At 47.5% G+C, this 24,669-nt stretch overlaps 1 protein-coding gene across 1 annotated transcript in view; it reads left to right on the top strand.

Annotated features, from left to right (window-relative positions):
• CTDSPL2 (CTD small phosphatase like 2) overlaps positions 1–24,669 on the top strand; it is a 32,988-nt gene continuing 8,319 nt past the window's right edge. Inside the window, exons 1-9 of the mRNA XM_040414363.1 lie at positions 1–186; positions 9,960–10,173; positions 10,401–10,539; positions 12,828–12,977; positions 13,079–13,294; positions 14,000–14,078; positions 23,917–24,028; positions 24,125–24,211; positions 24,422–24,484. Coding sequence (XP_040270297.1) covers positions 9,982–10,173; positions 10,401–10,539; positions 12,828–12,977; positions 13,079–13,294; positions 14,000–14,078; positions 23,917–24,028; positions 24,125–24,211; positions 24,422–24,484 — 1,038 coding nt within the window. The 5' untranslated portion in view covers positions 1–186; positions 9,960–9,981. The remainder of the gene's footprint in view (positions 187–9,959; positions 10,174–10,400; positions 10,540–12,827; positions 12,978–13,078; positions 13,295–13,999; positions 14,079–23,916; positions 24,029–24,124; positions 24,212–24,421; positions 24,485–24,669) is intronic.

The raw sequence follows: 24,669 nt of genomic DNA, 5'->3' as shown, positions 1-24,669 counted from the left end.
GTCCGCGCATGCGCACTGCGTTGTATCCGGGTCCTGCGTTCCCTCGGTCGGCGGGAAATGGCGCCCGGGATTTAGCTGCCGCCGTCCGGAGATACGGAGGACACGGACACCGGGGAAGACAAAAAGAATACAGCAACAGCCAGTGATTTCACCGCTTATCACCCGGAGCCCACCGGGGCACTCCAGGTATGGATTAATACAGGCTATGGATGGGGAGAGGCCTTCGCGGGGAGAGAGGCCCGGGAACGGTTTGTGTGTGTGTACACGGACGTATCCCGCCTCCTCCTGGGTGGACACGGCCGTGTAAGCGCCAGGTTGTGATTGTGTGCGGGGCAGGTGACTGGCATGTGCGGGCGCTGTGTCTCCCGGGTACATGTATGTGCTGTATCCAGGTGCCTGTGTGTAGTGAATGGACAGGATCCAATTACCTGTGTGTCTCTGATTGTATATGGACCTGACCGGGGGTGGGTGCAGCTCAGCAGAGGGGTCTACCCCTAATGTGCCCCTGATCCTGGAGAGATCACCTACCCCTAATGTGCATCCTAATCCTGGAGAGATGACCTACCCCTAATGTGCCCCCTGATCCTGGAGAGATCACCTACCCCTAATGTGCCCCTGATCCTGGAGAGACGACCTACCCCTAATGTGCCCATGATCCTGGAGTGATGACTTACCCCTAATGTGCCCCCTGATCCTGGAGAGATCACCTACCCCTAATGTGCCCCCTGATCCTGGAGAGATCACCTACCCCTAATGTGCCCCCTGATCCTGGAGAGATCACCTACCCCTAATGTGCCCCCTGATCCTGGAGAGATCACCTACCCCTAATGTGCCCCCTGATCCCGGAGAGATCACCTACCCCTAATGTGCCCCCTGATCCTGGAGAGATCACCTACCCCTAATGTGCCCCCTGATCCTGGAGAGATCACCTACCCCTAATGTGCCCCCTGATCCTGGAGAGATCACCTACCCCTAATGTGCCCCCTGATCCTGGAGAGATCACCTACCCCTAATGTGCCCCCTGATCCTGGAGAGATGACTTACCCCTAATGTGCCCCCTGATCCTGGAGTGATGACCTACCCCTAATGTGCCCCTGATCCTGGAGTGATGACCTACCCCTAATGTGCCCCCTGATCCTGGAGTGATGACCTACCCCTAATGTGCCCCCTGATCCTGGAGAGATCACCTACCCCTAATGTGCCCCCTGATCCTGGAGAGATCACCTACCCCTAATGTGCCCCCTGATCCTGGAGAGATCACCTACCCCCTAATGTGCCCCCTGATCCTGGAGAGATCACCTACCCCTAATGTGCCCCCTGATCCTGGAGAGATCACCTACCCCCTAATGTGCCCCCTGATCCTGGAGAGATCACCTACCCCCTAATGTGCCCCCTGATCCTGGAGAGATCACCTACCCCCTAATGTGCCCCCTGATCCTGGAGAGATCACCTACCCCTAATGTGCCCCCTGATCCTGGAGAGATCACCTACCCCTAATGTGCCCCCTGATCCTAGAGAGATGACCTACCCCTAATGTGCCCCCTGACCTACCCCTAATGTGCCCATGATCCTGGAGTGATGATCTACCCCTAATGTGCCCCTGATTCCAACTCCTGGAAAGTGAGCCCCGGCTGTGTAGATGTAAGATGTGCAGGTCTCCTCCACAGGGCTGCATTGTTTACTTGTCCATGGAGGTGAGGGGCGCACACTGAGCACTTTACAGTCCTCGCTTGTTAAGAGCTCTAGTATCTAAAATGTTAGGTTTTCTTTAAAGAGGACCTGTCACCACTCTTGACATGCCCGTTTTAATAGCGTCATGCATTCTCCATGTAATAACAGTTCTAGAGCATCTATTCTTATGGCTCTATGTTGTGCCGTTCCTTTATTATTCCTGCTAGAAGTTCTGAAGGAATTGCTATTAGCCTTCAGTAAGGGCACAGAGGGGGAGGTAACCAGTTGGGGATGTGTACCTGCACAGTGTGACTCTATCCAATCAGTGCTGCCATTGTCACATTGTGCAGGGACACACCCCCAACTGGTTACCTCCCCCTCTGTACCCTTACTGAAGGCCAACAGCAATTCCTTCATAACTTCTAGCAGGAATAATAAAGGAACAGCACAACACAGAGCCATAAGAATAGATGCTCTAGAACTGTTATTACATGGGGAATGCATGACGCTCTTAAAACAGGCATGTCAGGAGCGGTGACAGGTCCTCTTTAAATGACGCTTTTTCCTGTAGTACTGATGAGTGATCAGTTATTACCCGCCGTTACCCTGTGAAGGTGACGCACATTAGTCTAAAGTTAATTACAATGGACGATTTCAACCACAACGAACGATTTGCGGTTAAAATTTAACAATAGATAGTTTTAGCCGACATGTGACAGATCGTCTGAAAAGAAGTTGCCCGTGTTTAAGGCCTCATTCACACGAGCGATGTCGAAGTCAGGCGAGAGTTCTGCTTTTGTAGGAAACAGGGGGGAACCTCGGGGGGTATGCAGGGGTGAACATCAGATTTTCAATCTGTAAAGATCTTGCATTTTTCTTTCCACGTGGATGCAGCCTGTTTCTGATGCGTTTTTCACACACATGAAGGATAACACTCAACATCTTCTAGAAGCCAACAGTGAGAAACACATCCAGATGGCTTCCGTTTTTCACACAAGCCCCATTCACTTCTGTGGGTCCAAGGTTTTGGAAAAAACGCAGAATATAGAACGTGCTGAAGTTTTGAAGATCCCTGAGAAGCGACGATCATGTACACAGACCCACTGAAGTGAATGGGCCAGGATTCAGTCCACTCGCGTGAAAGGGCCCTAATATTTCCGTCCGATGAAAGATCTTTCAAGGGGTTGAAATCCCCCCCTCCTCCATATGCCCAAGCTCCTTACACACAATGTACTTACCTCACTCCCCAGCACCTGCGTCGCTACTATGCACGGATGAAAACATTCAGAGGGGGGGGGGGGGCAGTCAATGGCAGGCGGTGATGTGGATGAGCCTCCCTAGCATCGCCTTCCCTGCCCAAAAGCCAATGAATGGGACTCGTCGTTCTTCTATTCCTAATAATGAATGGAATTTACAGTGGAAAAGGATATTGTGAAGGTGAGGAACGTCTCTTAGAGGTTTTCGAGAAATCAGATTTGTAGTGCAGACTGAGATGACAATTACTTGTTGCTTCTGCTCAGCTTTGCTTTCCCTTCTCTTCAGCAAACGGACAAGATGAACCAGTTCAAGACGTCTGAGATTGGATAAAATATATAGGCAAGGATGAGGAAAATATATAAGTTGTTGACTGTTAAAGGGGTTATCCGAGAGTATAAAATCTCCCCGTGTGCGGATTGGTGTTTGGGACGGGGGAGCAGGCAGTGACAGGTGGTGATGCTAGGGAGCGCCAGGAGCAGCGTAAGTATATTCATTGTGGAGGGCCCGGGAATATTAATTTTATACTCTCGGATAACTCCTTTAAATACCGCCCTGGTCCTTCCCACCATCCATTGTTTAATAGGCTGCTGCAATGATGACATGTCAATATGTGACCACTGCAGCCAGTCTCTGGTCTCTGCAGGGTATTAACCAGTTGTAGTCCATTGACTATACAGCTGTGTTCAAAATAATAGCAGTGTGTTTAAAAAAAAGTGACTACAGCTCAAAATCCTTCTAATAGCTTTTATTTCCATACACACAAATGCATTGGGAAGACTACACATTCTATTCCAAATCAAAACATGAAGAAAAATATATCAAATTTGTGTTGTTCCTCTGAAAAAATTGAAGAAAAGTGAATATTAGACTGTTCAAAATAATAGCAGTGTTTGTATTCTTTACAAACTCAAACATTTACTATATAAACTGAAAAATGTTTGAAGATTTTGCTTTCCTTTGAATCTCTTCACTAATATTTAGTTGTATAACCTCTGTTTCTGAGAACTGCTGTACATCTGTGTTGCATGGAGTCAACCAACTTGTGGCCCCTGTGAACAGGTTTCCAGCCCAGGATGATTGGACTACGTTCCACAGTTCTTCTCTATTTCTTGGTTTTGCCTCAAACTGAATTTTTGATGTCACCCCACACATAGGCGTCTTCTAATTGTAACAGTTCTCACAGGTAACTTTAGACCTTCTTTGATCTTCCTGGAGCTGATTGTTGGCTGAGTCCTTGCCATTTTGGCTATTCTTCTATCCATTTGAATGGTAGTTTTTCGCTTTCTTCCACGTCTTCCAGGTTTTGGTTGCCATTTTAAAGCATTTGCAATCATTTTAGCTGAGCAGCCTATCATTTTCTGCACTTCTTTATATGTTTTCCCCTCTCCAATCAACTTTTTAATCGAGGTACGCGGTTCTTCTGAACAATGTCTGGAACCACCCATTTTCCTCAGAATATTTCAGAGAGAAATGCACAGTAACCAGCATGTACAACATTTGCTGCCTTCCTTCCTTAAAGGGATTCTGTCACCTCTTTTTACCCTATAGAGATGCGGACATGCACGGCTAGATCGCCGCTAGCATGTCCGCAATATACCTGTCCCATATCTGAGTGGTTTTATTGAGTGTAAAAAACCCACAGATCCCCCATAATAGTGTCATCCACAATTTGTTTTAATATGGCCTTTGAACATAATTTTTCAAGTAAAATCATATAAACCTCTTTGTTTTGTAATTTTGGTGTTTTTTTCCCGATTAATCGATTAAATTATCGACAACTAATCGATTATTCAAATAATCGTTAGCTGCAGCCCTAATATATAATGTAAATTGGCCTGGTAAGGAGCTGTACTAACCGTTCTGGAGCCCAGCCATGCCCCCCTGTGAAGGAGTCCAGCACCGCCTGTATCCACGAATCTGTATCCATGTATCCTAGCGATATGCCCCCATCGTCTGTGATGGGAATACCCCTTTTAAAGTGGTATTCCGGTTGTTCTCCCCTGTCCACAGGATGGGGGATAGCTATTAGATCGGTGGGGGTCCTACTGCTGGACCCTCATCGATCACAAGAACAGGGGCCCAGTAACCCCCTGCCGCCCCCTGAAATGAACGCAGCAACTGGTCGCCCATGCGTGCAGCCGCTCCATTCATCTCTATGGGAATTCCAGAGATAGTGGAACACACAGAAATGAATGGAGCAGCAACGCAAATGCCTGACCAGCCGCTCCTTTAATTTCAGGGGGGATATGGGGCCCCCTTTCTTATGATTGTTAGGCATCTCAGCGGTAGGGACTCCCACCAATCTAAAAGTTATCCCCTATGCTATGATGACCCCTCCATTCATTGCTCCAATTTCTCTGCTAGATTCTCTTCAGGCTGGCAGCCAAGGTGGTGTGCCCTTTCTCGGGAGGCATGTCTATGCTGCCACCGTTATCTCCCTGTGGCTTTCATAGCTTCTAACACTAGATACAGCTGATGGCAGTTGAAGGATGGAACTGAGCATGTGTGACCACCTCAATAGGTGGACGTGTACATTTCTATAGAGATTAGAACCTGGGAGTGCCATTATAATGAAGTAAAGAGAGTATCTCACAACTGGAGCATTTTTGTAACAGAAAGTAAATTACCTAATTAACTAGTTTTTCATGCTGGATTCTATTAGAACAACATTTAAAGGAAGTCTAGAGAAGGTTGGTGACACCACACATGGAAGCTGTACAGATTACAGCCCAGTTTTACCTATATAGACGTGATTGAACACCTTGACATGCTCCATCTTTCCTCTATACAACAGTAGAAGCTGGATACCATTTTCTGACTACAATGCCCATCATTGACTAACACATTTTAGATTCTCTGTAAGGATCAGGGTTTTCTGTATGCATCGCTCAGAGTAAGGTAAAGTACACTTATCAATGTACTTACCTTTTACAATTATGTACCGGTCCAGTTTACCCAGTGACCTAATGAGGCGGCTCCCATGGGGACAACATGTCTCATACGTACAGCTGCTGATGACTGCCCCCTGCTGGGTTGTCACTGTAGATGAAATGCCTTTCATGACCGCTATTAACCCCTTGGTGACCAGTGACTTAACTGTCTGCCATAGTTTGAGAGGAGTGAACCTGCTCCACATGTGGTGGGGAGACCCAGTGGTCAGATCCGTTGGTGATCCCCCTATTCAGTGGGTACTCGATCAGATCATTGTCTTCTGTTGTGTGATACCCTTTTGAATGATACAAAACAATGGTGTCCAAGGGGCTGTGATCAGTAGTTACCATTATACGGAGTCCAGTAAGAAGCCGTTGGCTGCTCCTCTACATGCTGAGGACATGGCAGCCAGTGCAGGTGACACGTGAGCGTCTGTTTGGGACGTCAGTTTAAATAGTTTTTCTCTGGCGGGTGGTAAAATGTCGGCATCTCTGCTCTGACTAATGAGAGCCATTTACAACGTTATCTTGAGGGATTTATCGTGAGGTTCCTATAGGATACTGGAAAGTTCATGTGGTCCATTGTCCATCACTTTTCATACCGGAGTTTAAGGTACTCGACTGTGAAGAGGAGTAAATTATGGCCTTAGGCCCTATTCACATTCAATGGTTTGTGTGCTTTTCCCGTGTCATGTCAGTGGTTACATGGGACTTTTGAAAGAAGACACTTGTCCTCAAGGTCAAGCACTCATAAAGGCAAGCGAAAACCCCTTGGCCAATTATGCCTTGTGGCCATAGTTTATTAACCCTTTCCTGCAGAACTGAATTCAAAAGCGTTTAACAGAGGGGGGGCAACACCTTCTCTTATAGCATCGGCGCCCTATCGAGAGCGCTGGGGTGCGGTTGGGTTGTTATGACGGGGAGGGAGCTAACGAAACGCTTGTCGTGTGACTGTTCAGGTTGCAACAGCTTCATCCCATTAATGTGAGGAGGAAACTGATTGGACAGTGTCTTCATTATCCTCTTACCCTAAATTAAAGGGGTTTATCCCATGACTAATGTAAAAAAATATATGAAAATCATACAAATGGATCCAGAGATCTCCACATTCATTGCTCTGCTAGATTTATATCAAGCTGACAGCTCCGGGGGAGTGTCTTTTCTGCTGCAGCTCAGGGGGCGTGTCCGTTCTCTTCCTATCACCGCTCAGGAGGCAGTTGAAGGATGAAACTGAGCATGTGCGGCCATCTCAGTGAGCAGGTCAAAGAAATAAGAAAAAAAACAAACAGCAGGTGGCGCTATACAGATACATTTTATTGAATAACTCAGTGGCTATGCTAAACTTTTAATTACATGCAGTTACAAAAGTAATCAGATCCAGGTGTTGGTTTTAAAACTACAGACTTTTTTTTTTTTTTTTTTTTTTTTTTTTTTTTTTTGTGGGACAACCTAAGGGTTGATAGTACTCGGCTGGTGTGTGGCCAGCATTACTGTAGAAAGGGCGCCTCGTGTGGTGGTTTTGTGCATAGCTGAGTAATTTATTGTATGGCAGGCCAGGTAGACTGATAAAGACTGTTATTTCTTATAGAAGCCTTACTTTCTAGGTATTGTACCACCTGGAGTACATTACTGAAAGGCTTCTATAAAGTTCCATATTAGACCTCCTCTGATAACATGGCTGCCCACATGCCTTTTATAGCATACTTCTTGTCGTGGGCAGCAATATGGTTGAGAAACGCAGCATGTAAAAAAGGTTGCACTCAAATAATAGGTGAGTTGCACACAAAGAGTTGTGTGCACTGCCTGTTTTATGTGTCCACACTGGATGATGGTCCTCTTGTGTGGCCCTTTGCATTGGCATGTATTTTTATCTTATTTTTGTCTAGATGGCATGTTCACGTCAGAGAAATCCAAAGTACTCTTGCCAAGGAATCCGCGTCCGAAATCCGAAGCTGACCCTTGGACTTAGGGTACTTTCACACTAGCGGTTTTCTTTTCCAGTATTGAGTTCCATCACAGGGGCTCTATACCGGAAAAAAACTGATCAGTTTTATCCTAATGCATTCTGAATGGAGAGTATTCCATTTAGGATGCATCAGTTCAGTCCCTCTTACGTTTTTTTGGCGGGAGAAAATACCGCGGAATGCCAGATTCTGCATTAATTTCCATTTAAATGTATTAGTGCCGGATCATTAAAATTGACGGATCCATTCTTCCGGTCCGCACATGCGCATTGCGCAGACCTTTAAAAATGCAAAAAAAATAAAAATACCGGATCCGTTTTTCCGGGTGACACCGGAGAGACAGATCCGGTATTTCAATGCATTTGTCAGACCCGCATCCGTCTGACAAAATGCCATCCGTTTGCGTGCGGTTTGCCGGACGGAACTGCCTGCCAGAATCCTCTGCCGCAAGTGTGAAACTTAAGTACCCTTATGCCGCAGTTTTTATTAGATTGAATACCGCATATCGGGCTGTGAATTAGACGCATTCAGTGAATCTGCTACATGTGCGGAAACTAAGTAACGCCTGTACTAGTGTCATAGGCGCCTGTACAGGACACATCTTGGGTATATTACTACGACTTATCCCTGCCATTCCTGAGCGCCATGCGTCGGATGGTGCAGGCAGCAGATCGATGCTGCTGGTGCCTGGGATATTCTTTAACCAAGCTCCGCACAGGAAGGCTCTATGTTATTTGTAAGGAAGCCGTCTATTTGTCAGAAGAAAATGGTATGGAGCGACACACACGGCGCGGTGATGTAAGCAATTATGCTCACCTTAGGAAGTTGAGAGTAGTCACAACAACTAGCACCACATGTATGCTGACGACGCATGAAAGGAGAGGCTTGGTTAGCCACGTCCGGGCGGTTAGTAGCCCAATCCAGAGGTGCAGAATTTACAAGCATATGTAGCAGAAAAGTAACCGATATCCAGCGCTTCCTCGTTAAGGCCCATATGTCCGTATTTTTGGTCCTCAGCCTATGTTTTTATTTTTTTGCCGATCGGATGCGGTCCCATTCAGCACACTCTGTTCTGTCCGCATCCGTGTGTCCTGCAGAAGAGAGAGAACGCGTCCTATACTTGTCCGTTTTGCGGACAAAAATAGGCAATGGTACAACAGATGCCGCATGGACGACATCCATATTTTTGTGGATCGCAAAATACTCAAGGTCATGTGACCCTAAAAGACATGGATTTTGTCTAAATAAAATGAATAAAAAAATTAAGCATACGAAATAAAAGGTAAAAAGGCTATAAGATGTGCACAGCTAGTTGTGTTTGTTTGAAAAGTCCATATAACGCGTTTTGAGGCTTGGCCCCTTCTTCAGGTGCAAGATAACCATAGGTGTATGTGTATATAGATGGATATACACACCTATGGTTATCCTCTTGCACTAGTCCAGTTTTTTTTGTTTGTTTTTTTAGTTTTTTTACAATTTTATTTTGATAATAAAACCCACATGTTTTAAAGAGGAAGCGCTGGTTATTGGTTACTTCTACACATGCTTGTATTTGTCAGTTTGGGCGGGATGCAGAACCATGCAGCTATGGAGGGAGACTCGTGCAGCGGTGCCACAATCTTCACCAATGCTGCTTACCCCTCCAGTGACAGCCTGGAGGGGTAAGTAGCCTCCTGGTGGTCGTTACTGAATGTTGGATTGGATGCTTGCCTGGGAGGGGTCTGGACTGAATGCAGAGCAGACAATTATACCCAAGTGATAAAGTACAGGAAAGTCATATACGGTATATGGGAGTGCACTTTATATCCAGGCTTTAATTGCCAGCTCTGAATTCACTCCAAATCTCTCCCAGAAGCTTATTAACCCTATTCTGGGAGTGAAGGTATATACCTGGGACTGTATGTTGCAGGGGACTAAAAAGGAACGGGAGAGATGTTATTTAGACTAGTAGTTGTTCCCGTGCATAAATACCAACCTCTTGGGTTCACACCGCCGCACAGAAAACCTGTGCATGCGGCATTTGTCTGTCCGGTGCTATTTGCCATCCGACGTCACAAGTGATGCACTGGATTAGGGCTGTACGATTAATCAAATGAATTACATCAATTTGCTTTCTTAATAATGTTTTCTTTTTTAGCTTTTATGTGGCGCTCTTAAAGATGAGGCTAAGGACGCGGAAGGGGTCTCCGCGCAGCAGTCACGGTCCTGCCGGGCGCACTGCACGTACTAAGAGGAAGCACTCAGAAGAAGAGGAGGAGGAGGAGAGCTCTCCTCTTGCAGAAAAGTTGTCTAAACCAGACACCGGTCTGCTGTCCACCATAAAGAACTTCATCAAAGGCAGCACAACAAAGGTACGTCTGTGAGCTGCATGGGTTTGGGTGGAGATAACAGCCTGTGTGAGGGGCATTGAGAAATCAGACTGCGGTATGGAACAAGGCAATGATGGTTTATGTCTCGTTTGTTATCAGAAGTCCTTTTAGTAGCAAAACCCCTTGTGACGTGAAATGTCTTGCACAGTCCTAACCCGTGGAGTGATGCACAGTGCTTACGTGAGGCTTTTACTTATCTCTGTTACTAGGAGGATCGAGAGAACCCTGCAAAGAGGAGCAGGGTGGAGCGTGACCTCGATAACAACCTCATCACCTCAACTCCACGTACCGGTGACAAGCCAAGCAAGCCCATTGCACGCGTCCGGCGGAAAAGTCAAGTGAATGGAGGTGACACCAAGGCGCATTGCTCGGTTCTTTAGCTAGTATGTTTACACGCATACAGTGCCCTGCAAAAGGCAGGTAGCCCTAATCTGTGCTCAGCGGTGGCACCTTAGGGGACATAGTAGTAGCGCTTGTGCATCTGCATTGCCTTGCGAAAGTATTCACAGCCCAAACGCTCCACCACCACTTTAAAGGAGCAAAATATTTTTTATTGTGATAATTAAGAAAAAAGAAAAAAACAGGAACATATAATGTGCAGAAGTATTCACCCCCTGAAATCTATTTGTGGAGCCACCTTTTTCAGCAATTACAGATGGAAGTCTCTTGGGATATGTGTCTATTAGCTTAGCAGGGGGATCCGAAACCTTCGGCACTCCAGCTGCTGTGAAACTACAACTCCCAGCATGCACACTTGGCTGTTTTTGTAACTCCCATAGAAGTGAAAGGAGGAGTTGTAGATTCAGAATAGCTGGAGTCCCGGAGGCGACTGATCCATGGCTTAGCATATCTAGGCACTTGGACCTTCTCACTCATATCATTGGGGGGACACAGGACCATGGGTATAGCTGCTTGCTGCCACTAGGAGTCAATACTAGGCTGAAAAGTGATAGCTCCTCCCCTGCCAGCTATACCCTCCCAAGCCAGGAGAGAGCATATCCGTTTTTAGCTTGGTGTCATAGGAGGCAGACCTCCCTGCATATTGCAGAGAGGCTTTTTATGTAATTCTCTTTATGTCAAGTCATGCCACAGATGGTCAGGTTTGGGCTTTGACTAGGCCAGGGATGCCCAAGCTGTGGTCCTCCAGCTGTTACAAAACTACAACTCCCAGCATGCCTGGACAGTCTACAGCTATTAGGGCATGCTGGGAGTTGTAGTTTTGCAACAGCTGGAGGGTCGCAGGTTGAGCGTCCCTGGACTAGGCTATTCCAAGACATTTGAATGTAGTGTTTAGGGTCAGTGTCCTGCTGGAAGGTGAACCTCTGTCCTAGTGTCAAAGCTATGACAGACTGAGACAGGTTTTCTTCCAGGTTTGTCCTGTATTTACTGGCATTCGTCTTTTTCCTTCAATACTGACCAATTTTCTAGTCCCCCGTCAATGAAAAGCCTCCCCACAGTGTGATGCGTCTACCGCCATGTTTCACAGTGTTTATGGTCTTCTTGGAGCGATGGGAAGTATTGAGTTTTAACATCAGCGTGGTCAAAAAGTTACATTTTAGTCTCGTCTGATCAGAGAACCTTCTTCCATATGTTTGGGGCCACATGCAGTTTTGCAAACTCTGAACATGTTATCCTATGTTTTCCTATGTTTTTCTTTAACCCCTTGAAGACAGGGCGTTCTTTACATTTTCGTGTTCTACTCTCTGCCTTCCAGGAGTCATAAGTTTTTATTTTTCTATTCACTGTTTTTTGCAGGACAAGTTGTACTTTCTAATTTGACCATTTTATAATATATACGATGTAGTGGGAAGCTGATAAATATATTCCAAATGGGGTGGAATTACGAGAAAAACACAATTTTACTTCAGTTTTATGGGTTTAGCTGATAACTGATATTAGCTCCAGGTGTCTGCAGTTTAAAACGGTAAAACCCGGCGGCTATGGCTGCACCCCAAAGCGGGCGCCGTTTTTTAAACATGTCCCTAAGAGGTCAGAGAGGACCTGTTGCCTCTCCTGAAATGTATGTTTTACAAAAAACTTGCATTCCCCATGTAGCATTTATCTTTATGGAGCATCTATCTTTAGTTTATAAATGAATTTCCAACCATCTGCAATAAAGTCTAACTGGATTTTATCCGTGGGGGAGGGGGGGGGGGGGGGGGGATCTAATTGATTGCTAAGGGCAACTAAACCAGTTCTACTTTACACCAGTTTGATAAATGACCCTATTTGTGTCTGAAACTCTGAGCATAACCAGTCATCAACTGTGTTTTGTCTCACCGTCTCAGTATCCTTGATGGAAATTCAGCAGCAGTGTCGCCCCTTATGGAAGTACTTGTACAACTTCTGTTAGCACTTGACAAGCACCCACTGACTGATCTAACTACGAGAAGTATTAGGAAGCTGGTTACTTATAGCTAGTGGTCTGAAAAACACTAACTGTTCAAACACTTGCAATACCCAGGCTGATCGAGAAGTCAGTCACGCCTGGGTATAGACCAAGTCTAAAAATTCCTTCCTGACCCCTACTAGTAGCCGGCCAGGTCCGAGGATCTACATCAACAGCCGTAATCCTGTTTCATTGTAGCATGTTGACGCTGTCTTTTCTTCCACTGACACTTAGTTTCTTATTGTAGAAGTTGCCGGCTACGAGGTGACCCCTCAACATCTGAAACAAAATGGAAAGCTGGAGGATGCATCTCTTCCAACCAGCCCACCCAGGACCACATTGCTGGGGACCATTTTTTCTCCTGTCTTCAACTTTTTCTCACCAGCAAACAAAAATGGTGAGTGTTGCGCAAAACAGTTTTTTGTGTCTTTCGCTTAGTGTAAACTTGGTATCTGACCTTAGTTATCTAAGGACATAAATAAAACCACTGGATTTCAGGCACGTCTGGGTCAGACTCTCCAGGACAAGCGGTGGAAGCTGAGGAGATAGTGAAACAATTGGAAATGGAGCAGGTGGATGAAATCAGCACCAGCACCACCACATCCACTAATGGAACGCCCTACCCCAGTCAGGGTACACCTGTCCGTTCAGCAGCCAATAGCTGGCTAGAGACCAGCGAGGATACTCCTGAGCGGGATATCCCAACGTTAACAGGTTAGGGACCTTATTTTATTGGAGTGCATGTTTTAGGATCACCAACAAATGCTTTATCCAACTGAAATCTGCAAAGTTCTTACATGCAAGATAGAAATGACATTATATGAATGCTTAAAGGGAACCTAACCTTAGTCCTAACTAAGGGCAACATAAATAAGTGACTGATTCTCTTAGAAAAATGCTGGGTCACTTTCTTTAATTGACCCAGCCAATCTGCCAACATCATGTATTGAAAAGCTCCAGCTGATAATCATGAGTCCTGAATATTCATGAGCTCCTGACTCTCCCCACCCACCTGCTGCTGAATGACAGTTTTTTTCCATTTGAATCAGCAGCAGGTGGGCAGGGGAGTGGCTATAGCTCTGAATTAAATATATGCTGGACTCGATGACATCACGCTGGACTCAAATCAGCTCATTAGCATGCGGCATCTTTGTGTGTATATTATGAGGTAACCATCTGTCACACCAGTAAATGAATACATCTAAGGCACTTTTTAGTAGTTAATGATTGTATATAATTAGTTAGATTATAATCAAATATCCACATGACAGGTTCCCTTTATTATTTCCTATGGGTTTGAACCCATTTCTGTCAGTCAGCCATTCACATAACTATCACTTGTTTTCAGCTATAGCTGCAGCTTAGTCTGGCTGATCAACATTAAAATTCTAATGGGATTTTTAATATTTTTTTCTCTAGCTCCAGTGTCCCCAGACAGTGGTTACTCCTCTGCACATGCTGAAGCAGCATATGAAGAAGACTGGGAGGTGTTTGACCCGTGAGTTACCTTTTCCTTTGTTCCTTATCCCTTCTGTCGTTTTCTACTTTTTTACCTGTGATCTTTTGTAGCCGTACATTTTTGTCCCTATGTTGTTGTTTTTTTTTGTTGTTTTTTTTTCTATAAACATTTTATCTTTTACTTTTAAACAAAATTGACAAAAAAACATATAGCTTTGGGTGGTTTTATAAAAAAGACCCCTCTAAGGCCTCTTTTACACGAGCGTGACGGATTAGGTCTGGGTGCGTTCAGTGAAACTCGCACCATTTTGCAAGCAAGTTCAGTCAGTTTTGTCTGCAATTGCGTTCAGTTTTTTCCTCGCGGGTGCAATGCGTTTTGATGCGTTCTTCATGCGCGTTATAAAAAACGGAATGCCATGTTATGCGGGGAAACAGCAGTTGACGTGTTCCTTATTGCCTGGATTTCTGTGCACAGATGCTCACCATGTACATCTGTAAATCCACAAGAGAAATCCTTGGTTCAGTCTCGGATTTCTTTGGCAGATTTTTCTGATGGAAAATTCTGCCTTCTGAGTCAGAGGCCCCAGAGGTCAGCAGACAACAGCTGAGCAAGTGTGCATGATGGGAGTTGTAGTTTCACAACAGCTAGAGTGATGATGGTTGGTGAACCCGTCCACAAAATCTGCATGCAGATTTAGAAGTGGATTTACAATTTATTTTTGGTTGTTTAAAATCAACCCTAAATGCTTGTAAAATAATGCTTGGGCTTGGCTAAACCTGCATCGGCCGATTACCCAAAGAACGAGCGGAAAGCTGTTTCATCGGTTGATATGATAGTTTATGCGGTCACCTAAATCAGCACTCTGCTGCCCACAAACAACGATTCTGTTTGGGGACAAGCAATAGCATTAGTGATCACTCCTCCCCATACTGTGGAGGAGATTGATGTATATAACTGCAGCGCTATCCTTTGCTGACGAACAGGCGATTACCAGGAAGGAACTCTTCCTTCCTGACAGTCGTCTGCTATATCTATCAGTGTAAGGGCTGATGCACACGACCGTATGTATTTTGCGGTCCACAAAAAACACGGATGACGTCCGTGTGCATTCTGTTTTTCTCGCCCATATTCATTGGGGGACACAGGAACCGTGGGTATAGCTATGTCCTCTAGGAGGCGTTGACACTACATAAAGCGGTTAGCTCCTCCCCTGGCAGCTATACCCCCTCCAGCCTGGAGAGAGAGCTTCAGTTTTTTTCTAGTGTCAATAGGAGGCAAGACCTCCCTGCTCTGCAGGGAATCTCCTGAAGATTTTTTATTTTAGTTTATTTTTTTCCTTCTTTTTCAGATGGGACAACAGTGGTCGCCTCGCCTCCCTGTTCTCCCGGGGTCGAGTTGCGCCAGTGCCGGTCACCCGCACTGCTACCTCCCCCACAGAAGACAAGGTGGCCAGGGCAGCCTCGCTCCCCTGCTCCCGCCAGCCAAAGGGTTACCTAGGTCCGCCAAAGAGAAGACCCTCCCGCCATACCAGACTCCTGCCACTCCGGTGCCAGCTGCTGAGGAGGTGACCCTGCTGGAGAAGGGGACCTTATAGGCCCACTTAGGGGGGAGGGTGAAGAGAAGAGGATGAAGATGAGGCGAGTACACGGGACTAGGTAAGTATGGTTAACCCTCTAGGTTGGTCTCCACCTCCCTCCCTCTTGGTGACAATAGCCTTCCAACAGACAGGGCTCAGCATAGCCCTGCAGCCATTCCCAGCTCCCTCCATTCCCAGCAGTGAGTGTCGCTGCACGGCGCGAACCCCTAAAGCATTCACCTCTGGCGCAGATTACTCATTGTTGTCCCCCAAGCCGGGACAACGGCACATAGGGGGTTAATATCCGCTGGGTCCGGAACGCAGAGTGTGTCGCTGCGGCACGGTCGCGGAGCCCCGCTCTTCTGGTGTGTTTCCTGGCTACTTACCGGCGTCTTACTGCATGCAGAGAGCGGAGCGCAGCTCCCGCTCCCTGACAAAGAAATCTTCCTGTGGCCGGCATCTACATCTCCAACCCTTCGGGAGCGGACGCCGGGCGCGTCGCTCCAGAGGGGCTTAATTGCCCTGCGCTCGACCGGCACCGAAAGGTGCTCCGGCCGCGATATTGCCCAGCCCACTCTGTGTCCGCCCGGCCCGCGGGGTGGAGCCCCGTCCTAGCCGGGCGGGCGCTTTTCAGAGAGCGATTACTCTACTGGTCTGTAGTCCGTTCGATATGGGGGTTAGCGATGCCCTAATCGGCCATGCGCAAGGGCTTGGATCGCCGCTTGCGGCCTGGCTAGGCCACAAACGTCGTCCCCGGAGGGAGGGGGGGGCGGGCGCGCACACTAACGCAAATTCTTCCCCCTCCCCAGAAGCATGCTGAGCCCGCCCCGGTCCTCAAAATAGTTTTTTAACCCTTCCATGCCCAGCCACCTATTTAGGCCGGCATATCTGGGGATCTTTCCCCTTAGTGCAAGCTGGTATGCGGAGGAATAACCCTTTCCTGCCTCTTGTGCTCTGAGGCCGGCATCTTGGTACAAAAATAATAATAATAAAAAATAAATAAATGTGCGTCCATACGTTAGCGGACCACAGCAGGACCTCTCATAGTTCGCAATCCACCCTCCGCGCAATCCCATGGAGGACAGCTGAAGTATTCCCAATCAACCCTCGGGTTGTTTGGTTGATAATTGTCCACCTGTGCAATTCAGTGAAGGATCTCCGTAGGATTTCCAATCCGTACTCCGGGGCCATTTGGTTGATAATTCTCCACGTGCGCCATGCAGTGGAGAACCTCTGGGATTCCCAATCCACCCTCCGGGGTCGTTTGGTTGATAATTCTACACCAGCGCATTCTATATAGGACCTCTGGCATTCCCAATCCACCCTCAGGGGTTGTTTGGTTGATAATTCTACACCAGCGCATCGAATAAGTGTCCGCTGACATTCCCAATCCACCCTCCCGGGTCGTTTGGTTGATAATTCTCCACCTGTGCAACCACTCTTCAGAGTCGTTTGATTGAGGAATCCGGTGGACGGACCTCTAGAAGTTCCCATTCCAGCCCCTTTGTAGTTTGGTTGATAAGTCCCCACCTGCGCTGTCCGCAACTACTGCCAGGGGCAAGATTCTGAGGAGTAGACCTAGGCCCTAGCGGACCATAGCAAGTGTTCTTTCCCCTCGGATATCTCCACACCCCCTTCCTTCCTCCCCGGGTCACACTCAGACGCACCCTCTCACAGGGATGGGTCCGCCGGAGGGAGGGGGTGAAGTCACTGATTCAGAACCTGCAATGAATCCGAAGCAGTCTTCTAAGATTGCGCCTACGGTGGCCAGCAGTACTTGTCATTCACATTACCCCCTTTCATAGGCGGAGTAATTGCACTACTTCGTGATGCAGTACTGGCCTTATACATTGTCCCCTGCCATACGTGGACTAAGTACAATAACACTGGTTTCAGTGCCAGACGTATACATTCCCCCTTCTGTAGGTGGCGGAATTGCATCTCCACTGGGTTCAGTACCTGCCCCTTCCATAGGTGGCACAATGACATTCTCACCAGTTACAAGGTGTGCTGTATGCATTACCCCCTTACTTAGGTGCTATTGCACTCCCACGGGGTACAGGACTCGCCATATGCACTAGTTCTCGCCGTGGGCATTTACCCCCCTTCATAGGTGGGGTGTTTTCCCTACCACTGGCTTACGTACTTGCCGTACGCATTCCTCCTTCCATAGGTAGGGTAATTGCACCACCATTGGATACGGTCCCGACTGTCGCGCTATCCTTCCATAGGCGGTGTGTTGCACATCACTGTGCTTCATGTTTGCATTTCCCCCCTTCACAAGTGATCCACTAGCGGGGGAATATCTGAACATCTTCAGATACTGCAAGTCAACTGCGCCACGGCTCTAGGTGCCTTCGCTTATTTCATGAGAGGGCACGGCAACAGTCGGTACTTGACAGTGCCCGGCACCTTTACTCTAGTGCTATATGGGTGCCGCCAGTGGACACGGGGGCTATCCCTCATTGTATCCTTCTCTTGGTGCTGGTTTTGAGCATGATTATAACATCCTCTTCTCAGGGGGTTTACTAGCATCACTTGTGTCCTAGAGACACCCATCTCCACGGGCCTCCATTGTTCCCGTCGGTCATGATATTGTCCGCATCAATACGTTGTGCGTACACCATTTCACATATATGTTGAGTACGTTCCAGCGAGTCAAGTGTTCACTGACTCTATATTCTCTATCACCACTCCTCCTTCTCTGGGGAGTGGTTATGCTGGCACTCCGGTTTAGCGCCTATAGCTTGTTTTCCTCCACAGGTGCAGCCCTTCGCTAATGCTCGAGTTAGTGGTCACTTCAGTGGGACGTCCCTCAGGTAGGGGTCCTACCCTGGCGCTAGCTTGGCAGTTGCTCCTGTCCAGCGCCCTTCCAGGTAGAGTTTTTAAGGTTGCTCTACTTAACCTGGGCCAGTACAGTACGTGGCTTCTACGGATAGTCTCAAGGCCTCCCCCTCAGTTTTGCACTGACTGGGCGAACGCTGGCTGCTCTTGTGGGAGCGGTATTGCCTTACCACTACATACTTGGGTTTTTACTGCTCAGTGCTTCGTCACGTGATGGACTCTTTTAGCACTGAGTTCGGTGGCCTTGCGGGTGGCCCCCTCCTCTGCTGGAGTATGAGGCTAGCAACACAGTGTGACTTCCCTTGCCTGGCTTCCTCCTCAGGCAGAGTTTTTTGCGCAGCCATTTAATCCTTGGCTACTTCTGTATAGCGCTGGTCTCTGACCTAGCATATTCTTCTCATGTCTTTTTCCTCCTCTGGCTCATGGTTCAGACGCCCCGCATGCCTTGGTAGTTATTAACATTACTACCTTCCCTCGTCTACATTTGCACGGGGTATTCGTTTGGTGGCCTTCCATTCAAGGCACGTTCCGCGCCCTCCACATCCCTCCCTCTACAGGGACTCCTTCCATTGGTCTGGGTGTGCTAACGGTATCTACACAGAAGCTCCCTACCCTTCTCTTCCGAGCAGGAGTTCCGGAAGCATATGGCATGGACGCCCTGATATCTCCTTGGTGGGACTTCTTCCTCCTTACGTGTTTTTTCTCCTACCAGGGTTCTATGGAGGATCAGAGGAGGGCATTCCGAATACTAGTCGCTCCGGATTGGTTTCGGCGGACGTCATCCGCACTATGATTCAGGCCAGGAAGCTTGCACCTCCCAGGATCTGTTATAGGACCTGGTGGTCCTCCTGGGCTTCTGTAAAAGCCGGGACATTCCTTCACTCCGTTTTTTTTGTTCTATTCCCAGCGATCCTATCCTTTCTACAATCAGGGTTGGACCTTCGTTTAGCCCTTAGTTCTTTAAAGGGTCAGGTGTTGGTGCTTCTATCCTGGGGCAGCCTCCAACGTCTTCTGGTGGCCATGGAAACATTCCTTCAGGGAGTGGCACATGCGGTTCCTCCGTACCATCCTTTACCGCCTTGGGATCTGTATATAGTTCTCCCAGCGTTCCAGTCTTCTCCCTTGTGCCCTTGGGGAGATTTTTCTCCGGCTCTGCCCTAGAAGGTAGTTTTTTTTCTTGTGGCTGTCACATCCATCAGACGGGTGTCCGAGTTGGGGGTGCTCTCTTGCTGAGAACCCTTCCTGGGTCTTCACAGGGATAAGGCGGTTCTCTGGTCCATTCCTTCTGTCTCCCGAAGGTGGTCTCTGTCTTCTGCATCAATTAAGAAGTTGTCCTTTCATCACTGTCCCTCTCCTTTACTCCCTAGGAAGGAAGTTACGTCATTGACGTGGTCAGTGCTCTGATCAAGATTGGCAGCCGCCAAGGACTCGCTCCACTAAGCGGTGGGCGCATCTTGGGCTCTGAGGAATCGCGCTTTGGCTGCGCAGTTGTGTAACCTGGCTACCGGTCCTCTTTACACACATTTACAAAGATTTACCTGGTGCATACTTATGCATCGGCGGACGCTGCTTGGGCTGCATGGTCTTGCAGGCGGCAGTTTCTTAGATACCAGCAGGGACGCTTGCTTCCATGGGTCTGTGGTTTTTTTCCCTCCCCGGGGACTGCTTTTGGACGTCCCACGGTTCCTGTGTCCCCCAATGAATATGGGCGAGAAAAGGAGATTTTGTATAACTTACCAGTAAAATCTCTTTCTCGCTCTTCATTGGGGGACACAGCACCCACCCAGTATTGTTGTCCGGCCACAGTTGTGGCAGTTCCTGGTTAGAACCCCGTTGGGGCTTTTGGCATGGTTGGTGTCCCATGTTTTTTCTTAGTTGGCTTGCTTCTCCTACTGCTTCTCACAAACTGAAGCTCTTCTCCAGGCTGGAGGGGGTATAGCTGCCAGGGGAGGAGCTAACCGCTTTATGTAGTGTCAACGCCTCCTAGAGGACATAGCTATACCCAGGGCCGGCTCCAGGTTCATGTGGGCCCTTGGGCGATAAATCCCAGTGGGCCCCCATGAGGCATTTTTTTACATTGACATGTCCCCCTGTGGCTCCTACACGGTATAATGACTACTAGTGGCCCCTATACAGTATAATGACTACTAGTGGCCCTTCACACAGTATAATGAACCCCCAATTCCCCCCCCCCCCACTGTATAATGACCACCTGTGGCCCTGCATTCAGAATAATAACCCCCAGTCGCCCCCATTTAGAATAATGACCCCCAGTAGCCCCCACACTGGGGGAATACTGTATGGAGGGGGCTCTGGGGGTATTTATACTGAATGGAGGGTCATTGGTGATCATTACTAAATGGGGGACACTGGGGGTCATTATACTATGTAAAGGGCCCTCACAGTATAATGACCCCACAGTGGCCCTCCATTCAGAATAATGACCCCCAGTCGCCCCCACACTGGGGGTTATACTGTATGGAGGGGGCACGAGGGGTTATTATATTTAATGGGGGCTCTGGTGGTCATTATGCTAAATGGAGGGTCAATGGGGATCATTATACTAAATGGGGGGCACTGGGAGTCATTATACTGTGTAAGGGACCCTCACAGTGTGATGAATGACCCCCCAGTGGCCCCCTCACATACCTATCATTGCAGGGGAGCTGGTGGTCCTGTCATTCACTAACCGCAGCTCCCAGCTCCCCACATGAACCTGGAGCTGGCCCTGAATGACCCCCAGTAGCCCCCACACGGGGGGAATACTGTATGGAGGGGGCTCTGGGGGTCATTATACTGAATGGAGGGTCATTGGTGATCATTATACTAAATGGGGGACACTGGGGGTCATTATACTATGTAAAGGGCCCTCACAGTATAATGACCCCACAGTGACCCTCCATTCAGAATAATGACCCCCAGTCGCCCCCACACTGGGGGTTATACTGTATGGAGGGGGCACGAGGGGTTATTATATTTAATGGGGGATCTGGTGGTCATTATGCTAAATGGAGGGTCAATGGGGATCATTATACTAAATGGGGGGCACTGGGAGTCATTATACTGTGTAAGGAACCCTCACAGTGTAATGAATGACCCCCCCAGTGGCCCCCTCACATACCTATCATTGCAGGGGAGCTGGTGGTCCTGTCATTCACTAACCGCAGCTCCCTGCGCTCCTTCTCTACGGCGGCCCGCTGCAGCAGTGAGCCAGGCCTGGAGGAGAGAAGGAGATGTGCAGTGATGTAGCTAGAACTGACTGGGCCCCACAGCGAAATTTAGTACGCCCCCCTCCCCCCCAATGTGTGTTCACATTACGTTTTTCCTATCGGTTTGATGTATACACATGTGCAGCACTCCACGTTTTTGTATCCTGCAGAGTCAAGTAAAAAATGCATACGTTAACGTACATGTTTTTTTACCATGGAACTGTATGGTGAACGGACGCCACTGTACGGCATCAGTCTGAGGCATCTGTTAACGCATACATTTTCACTATGCATTAAATGGATGGCAAAAATGTGATGTGAACCCAGCCCTAGTGTCAGAATAAGCCCCAGTACACAGCCGAGCAGCGTGGCGGAGAGGGGGGGCCGCCATGTACTGACAGAGCGCTACCTGGTGGTCAGGGGTGAGGACTGTGCTTCCCAAGGATCATTTTCTACTGGAAAATACAGGGCACAGTATAATACACTAGAATCTATATAATATAAAGATATTAGCCCCACCCCCCGAATAATCATACGATTAGGGGGTCATTTATTATATAGAAATACGTCTATATTAGGCGTATTTCTGACACAGATGTGGCGCAAAGGTCCTTAACACCGCAATCTGTATCTTTTCCCGCTCATGCCAGGTCTAAAAAAAGTGGTGTGGGCAGGGAAGGGGATACAGTTATGGCCATGCAGTTATTGGATACCACCGCCATATAGTGATAACACCGCCATATAGTGATAACACCGCCATATAGTGATAACACCGCCATATAGTGATAACACCGCCATACAAGGATAAAACCACCATACAGTGACCGGATAAAAGGGTATAAGAGGGCATAGTACAGAGAATGACTATGGGCACTGCACAGAGTGTGGTAAGAGGGCACAATGCAGGGTATAAAGGGGCACAGTACGGGGTGGGGGGCACAGTCACATGACCCTGTGATGTTAGAAGGTCCTTATGGTGAATGCGGTTCAGATGCCACCATAATGAGAGGCAGAGGAGTGAGACAGGGGCCCGGGGCCCTGGATGGACAGGAGGGGTGGACACAGCAAGTAGGTTGAAGGGGCTCTGAGGGGGATTCATACAAGTAGTGGCAGGAGGTCTGTGCAGGGCAGCAATAGGAGATAGGAGGGTGGGACAGGAGCCCTGGATACATGAGGGAGGAATGGAGACAGCAGGGGCTCCATAAGGGTGATATAGGACAGGATATAAGGGGGGGGGGCAGGTGTCATGGAGGCAATCAGCTTAATAAAACAGTAACACAACTAAATAGAATGAAGCAGCAGTGTCCCCCCCTTTCCTTCTGTCCCACAGAGAAGAGACAGTCACAGTGCAGACTCACTCACAGACTGTGTTCACACTTCTCTGCTCCAGCTCCAGCCGTGCGGTCTCTCTCCAGTCTCCTCAGGCAGCCTGTGTCCTGTGTAGAGGGGGCGTGTCCTGAGTCTCTGCAGCTCAGAGGGCCCACCAGAGGGGTACTGCGTATGTGAAAGGACAGCAGTGAGAGCTCCCATCTGTATTGATGGAAGTGCTCATAGCAGCTCAGTGGGCCCCCCCAGGAGCATTGGGCCCCGGCACTTGCCCGGGGATGCCGGGTTATGACGCCGGCCCTGGCTATACCCATGGTCTCTGTGTCCCCCAATGAAGAGCGAGAGAGATTTTACTGGTAAGTTATACAAAATCAGCTGGCCCCTAATAGATCAGTCCTTTCCTTGTCCGTAATGCGGACAATAATAGGACATGTTCTATTTATTGGCGGAACGCACATACGGAAACAGAATGCACACGGAGTAGTTTTTTTTGTTTGTTTTTTTGCGGACCGTGTATGGAGCCATTAATTTCAATAGGTCCGCAAAAATAACCAAAAAAACGGAAGTTACTCCGTGTGCATTCTGTTTCCGGAACAGACACGGAAACTAAATACGGTACGTTCGCGTGCATGAGACCTACCGGTAATTTTTATTTTTTTTTGGTCTTTAATAAAAATATTGAGTCGTTCTGTCACAAAGGGTTAACTTTTTCTAGCTGTGTGAATTATACTTTTTACTTTCACTTTGTGAAATAAACCTGATCTCTAAATTTTTTAGAAAGACCAATTTAAAAAAGGATTTTTAGCTCAAAATGAGTACAATGCAATAATAATAAAAGAAAATTGCCCCCAAAGGTGTACATAGCCTTTAAGACCATATGAGAAGTGATGACGTGAGCTCATGGCTACTCTCTCTATCGTAGATACTATTTCATTAAACATGTACCACCCCTGACTGAAGAGCAACTGAACAGGAAGCCAGCTCTCCCCTTAAAGACCAGGAGTACACCAGAGTTCTCCCTTGTCCTGGACTTGGTAAGGTGTAGCTTGAAAGGCCTTTCTAAAGTGTGACTGAATAGTTTTTTTTTTTTTTTTGGTGTAACAAATTTTTATTCATTTTTTTTAATATAGGATGAGACACTGGTTCACTGCAGCCTCAATGAGCTGGAGGATGCTGCCCTGACGTTTCCGGTGCTGTTCCAAGATGTCATTTACCAGGTGGGGTTTGTGGGCCATACACATGCCGTTCATTTTCTGTGACATCCAAAAGGTTTTAAAGCAACCGTCCGTGTCTGACAATCGCATTTCATACTTATATTCAGCCCTCGCCTTGCCAAGGTTGCTTTTATCTTGGGACTTGTTTGCCCAATTTTTCTCTTGGATATGACTTTTAAATGTATTTTTTTTTTTTTTTTTTTTTTTTTTTAGGTTTATGTGCGGTTAAGACCTTTCTTTCGTGAGTTCTTAGAACGTATGTCCCAGATTTATGAGGTAAGTTTATATTTTAATTGTTTGATGTTTTTATTTTATCTTTCTATTTTTTTATTTTCCAAATGTGTTTCTGTGGAATATATTTACAGTACTGCTATCCCATTTTCTCCTTAGCCAGTATTTTCAACTTTTGAGTCTAATGTGCTTCATGGATGCAAAGGGGTGTATTGGACACCTCATCACGC

Source organism: Bufo bufo, chromosome 1, assembly GCF_905171765.1.
Source record: "Bufo bufo chromosome 1, aBufBuf1.1, whole genome shotgun sequence".
Classification (NCBI taxonomy): domain Eukaryota; kingdom Metazoa; phylum Chordata; class Amphibia; order Anura; family Bufonidae; genus Bufo; species Bufo bufo.
Note: the sequence above shows the minus strand (reverse complement) of the source record. Positions and strands in the feature narration are given on the sequence as shown.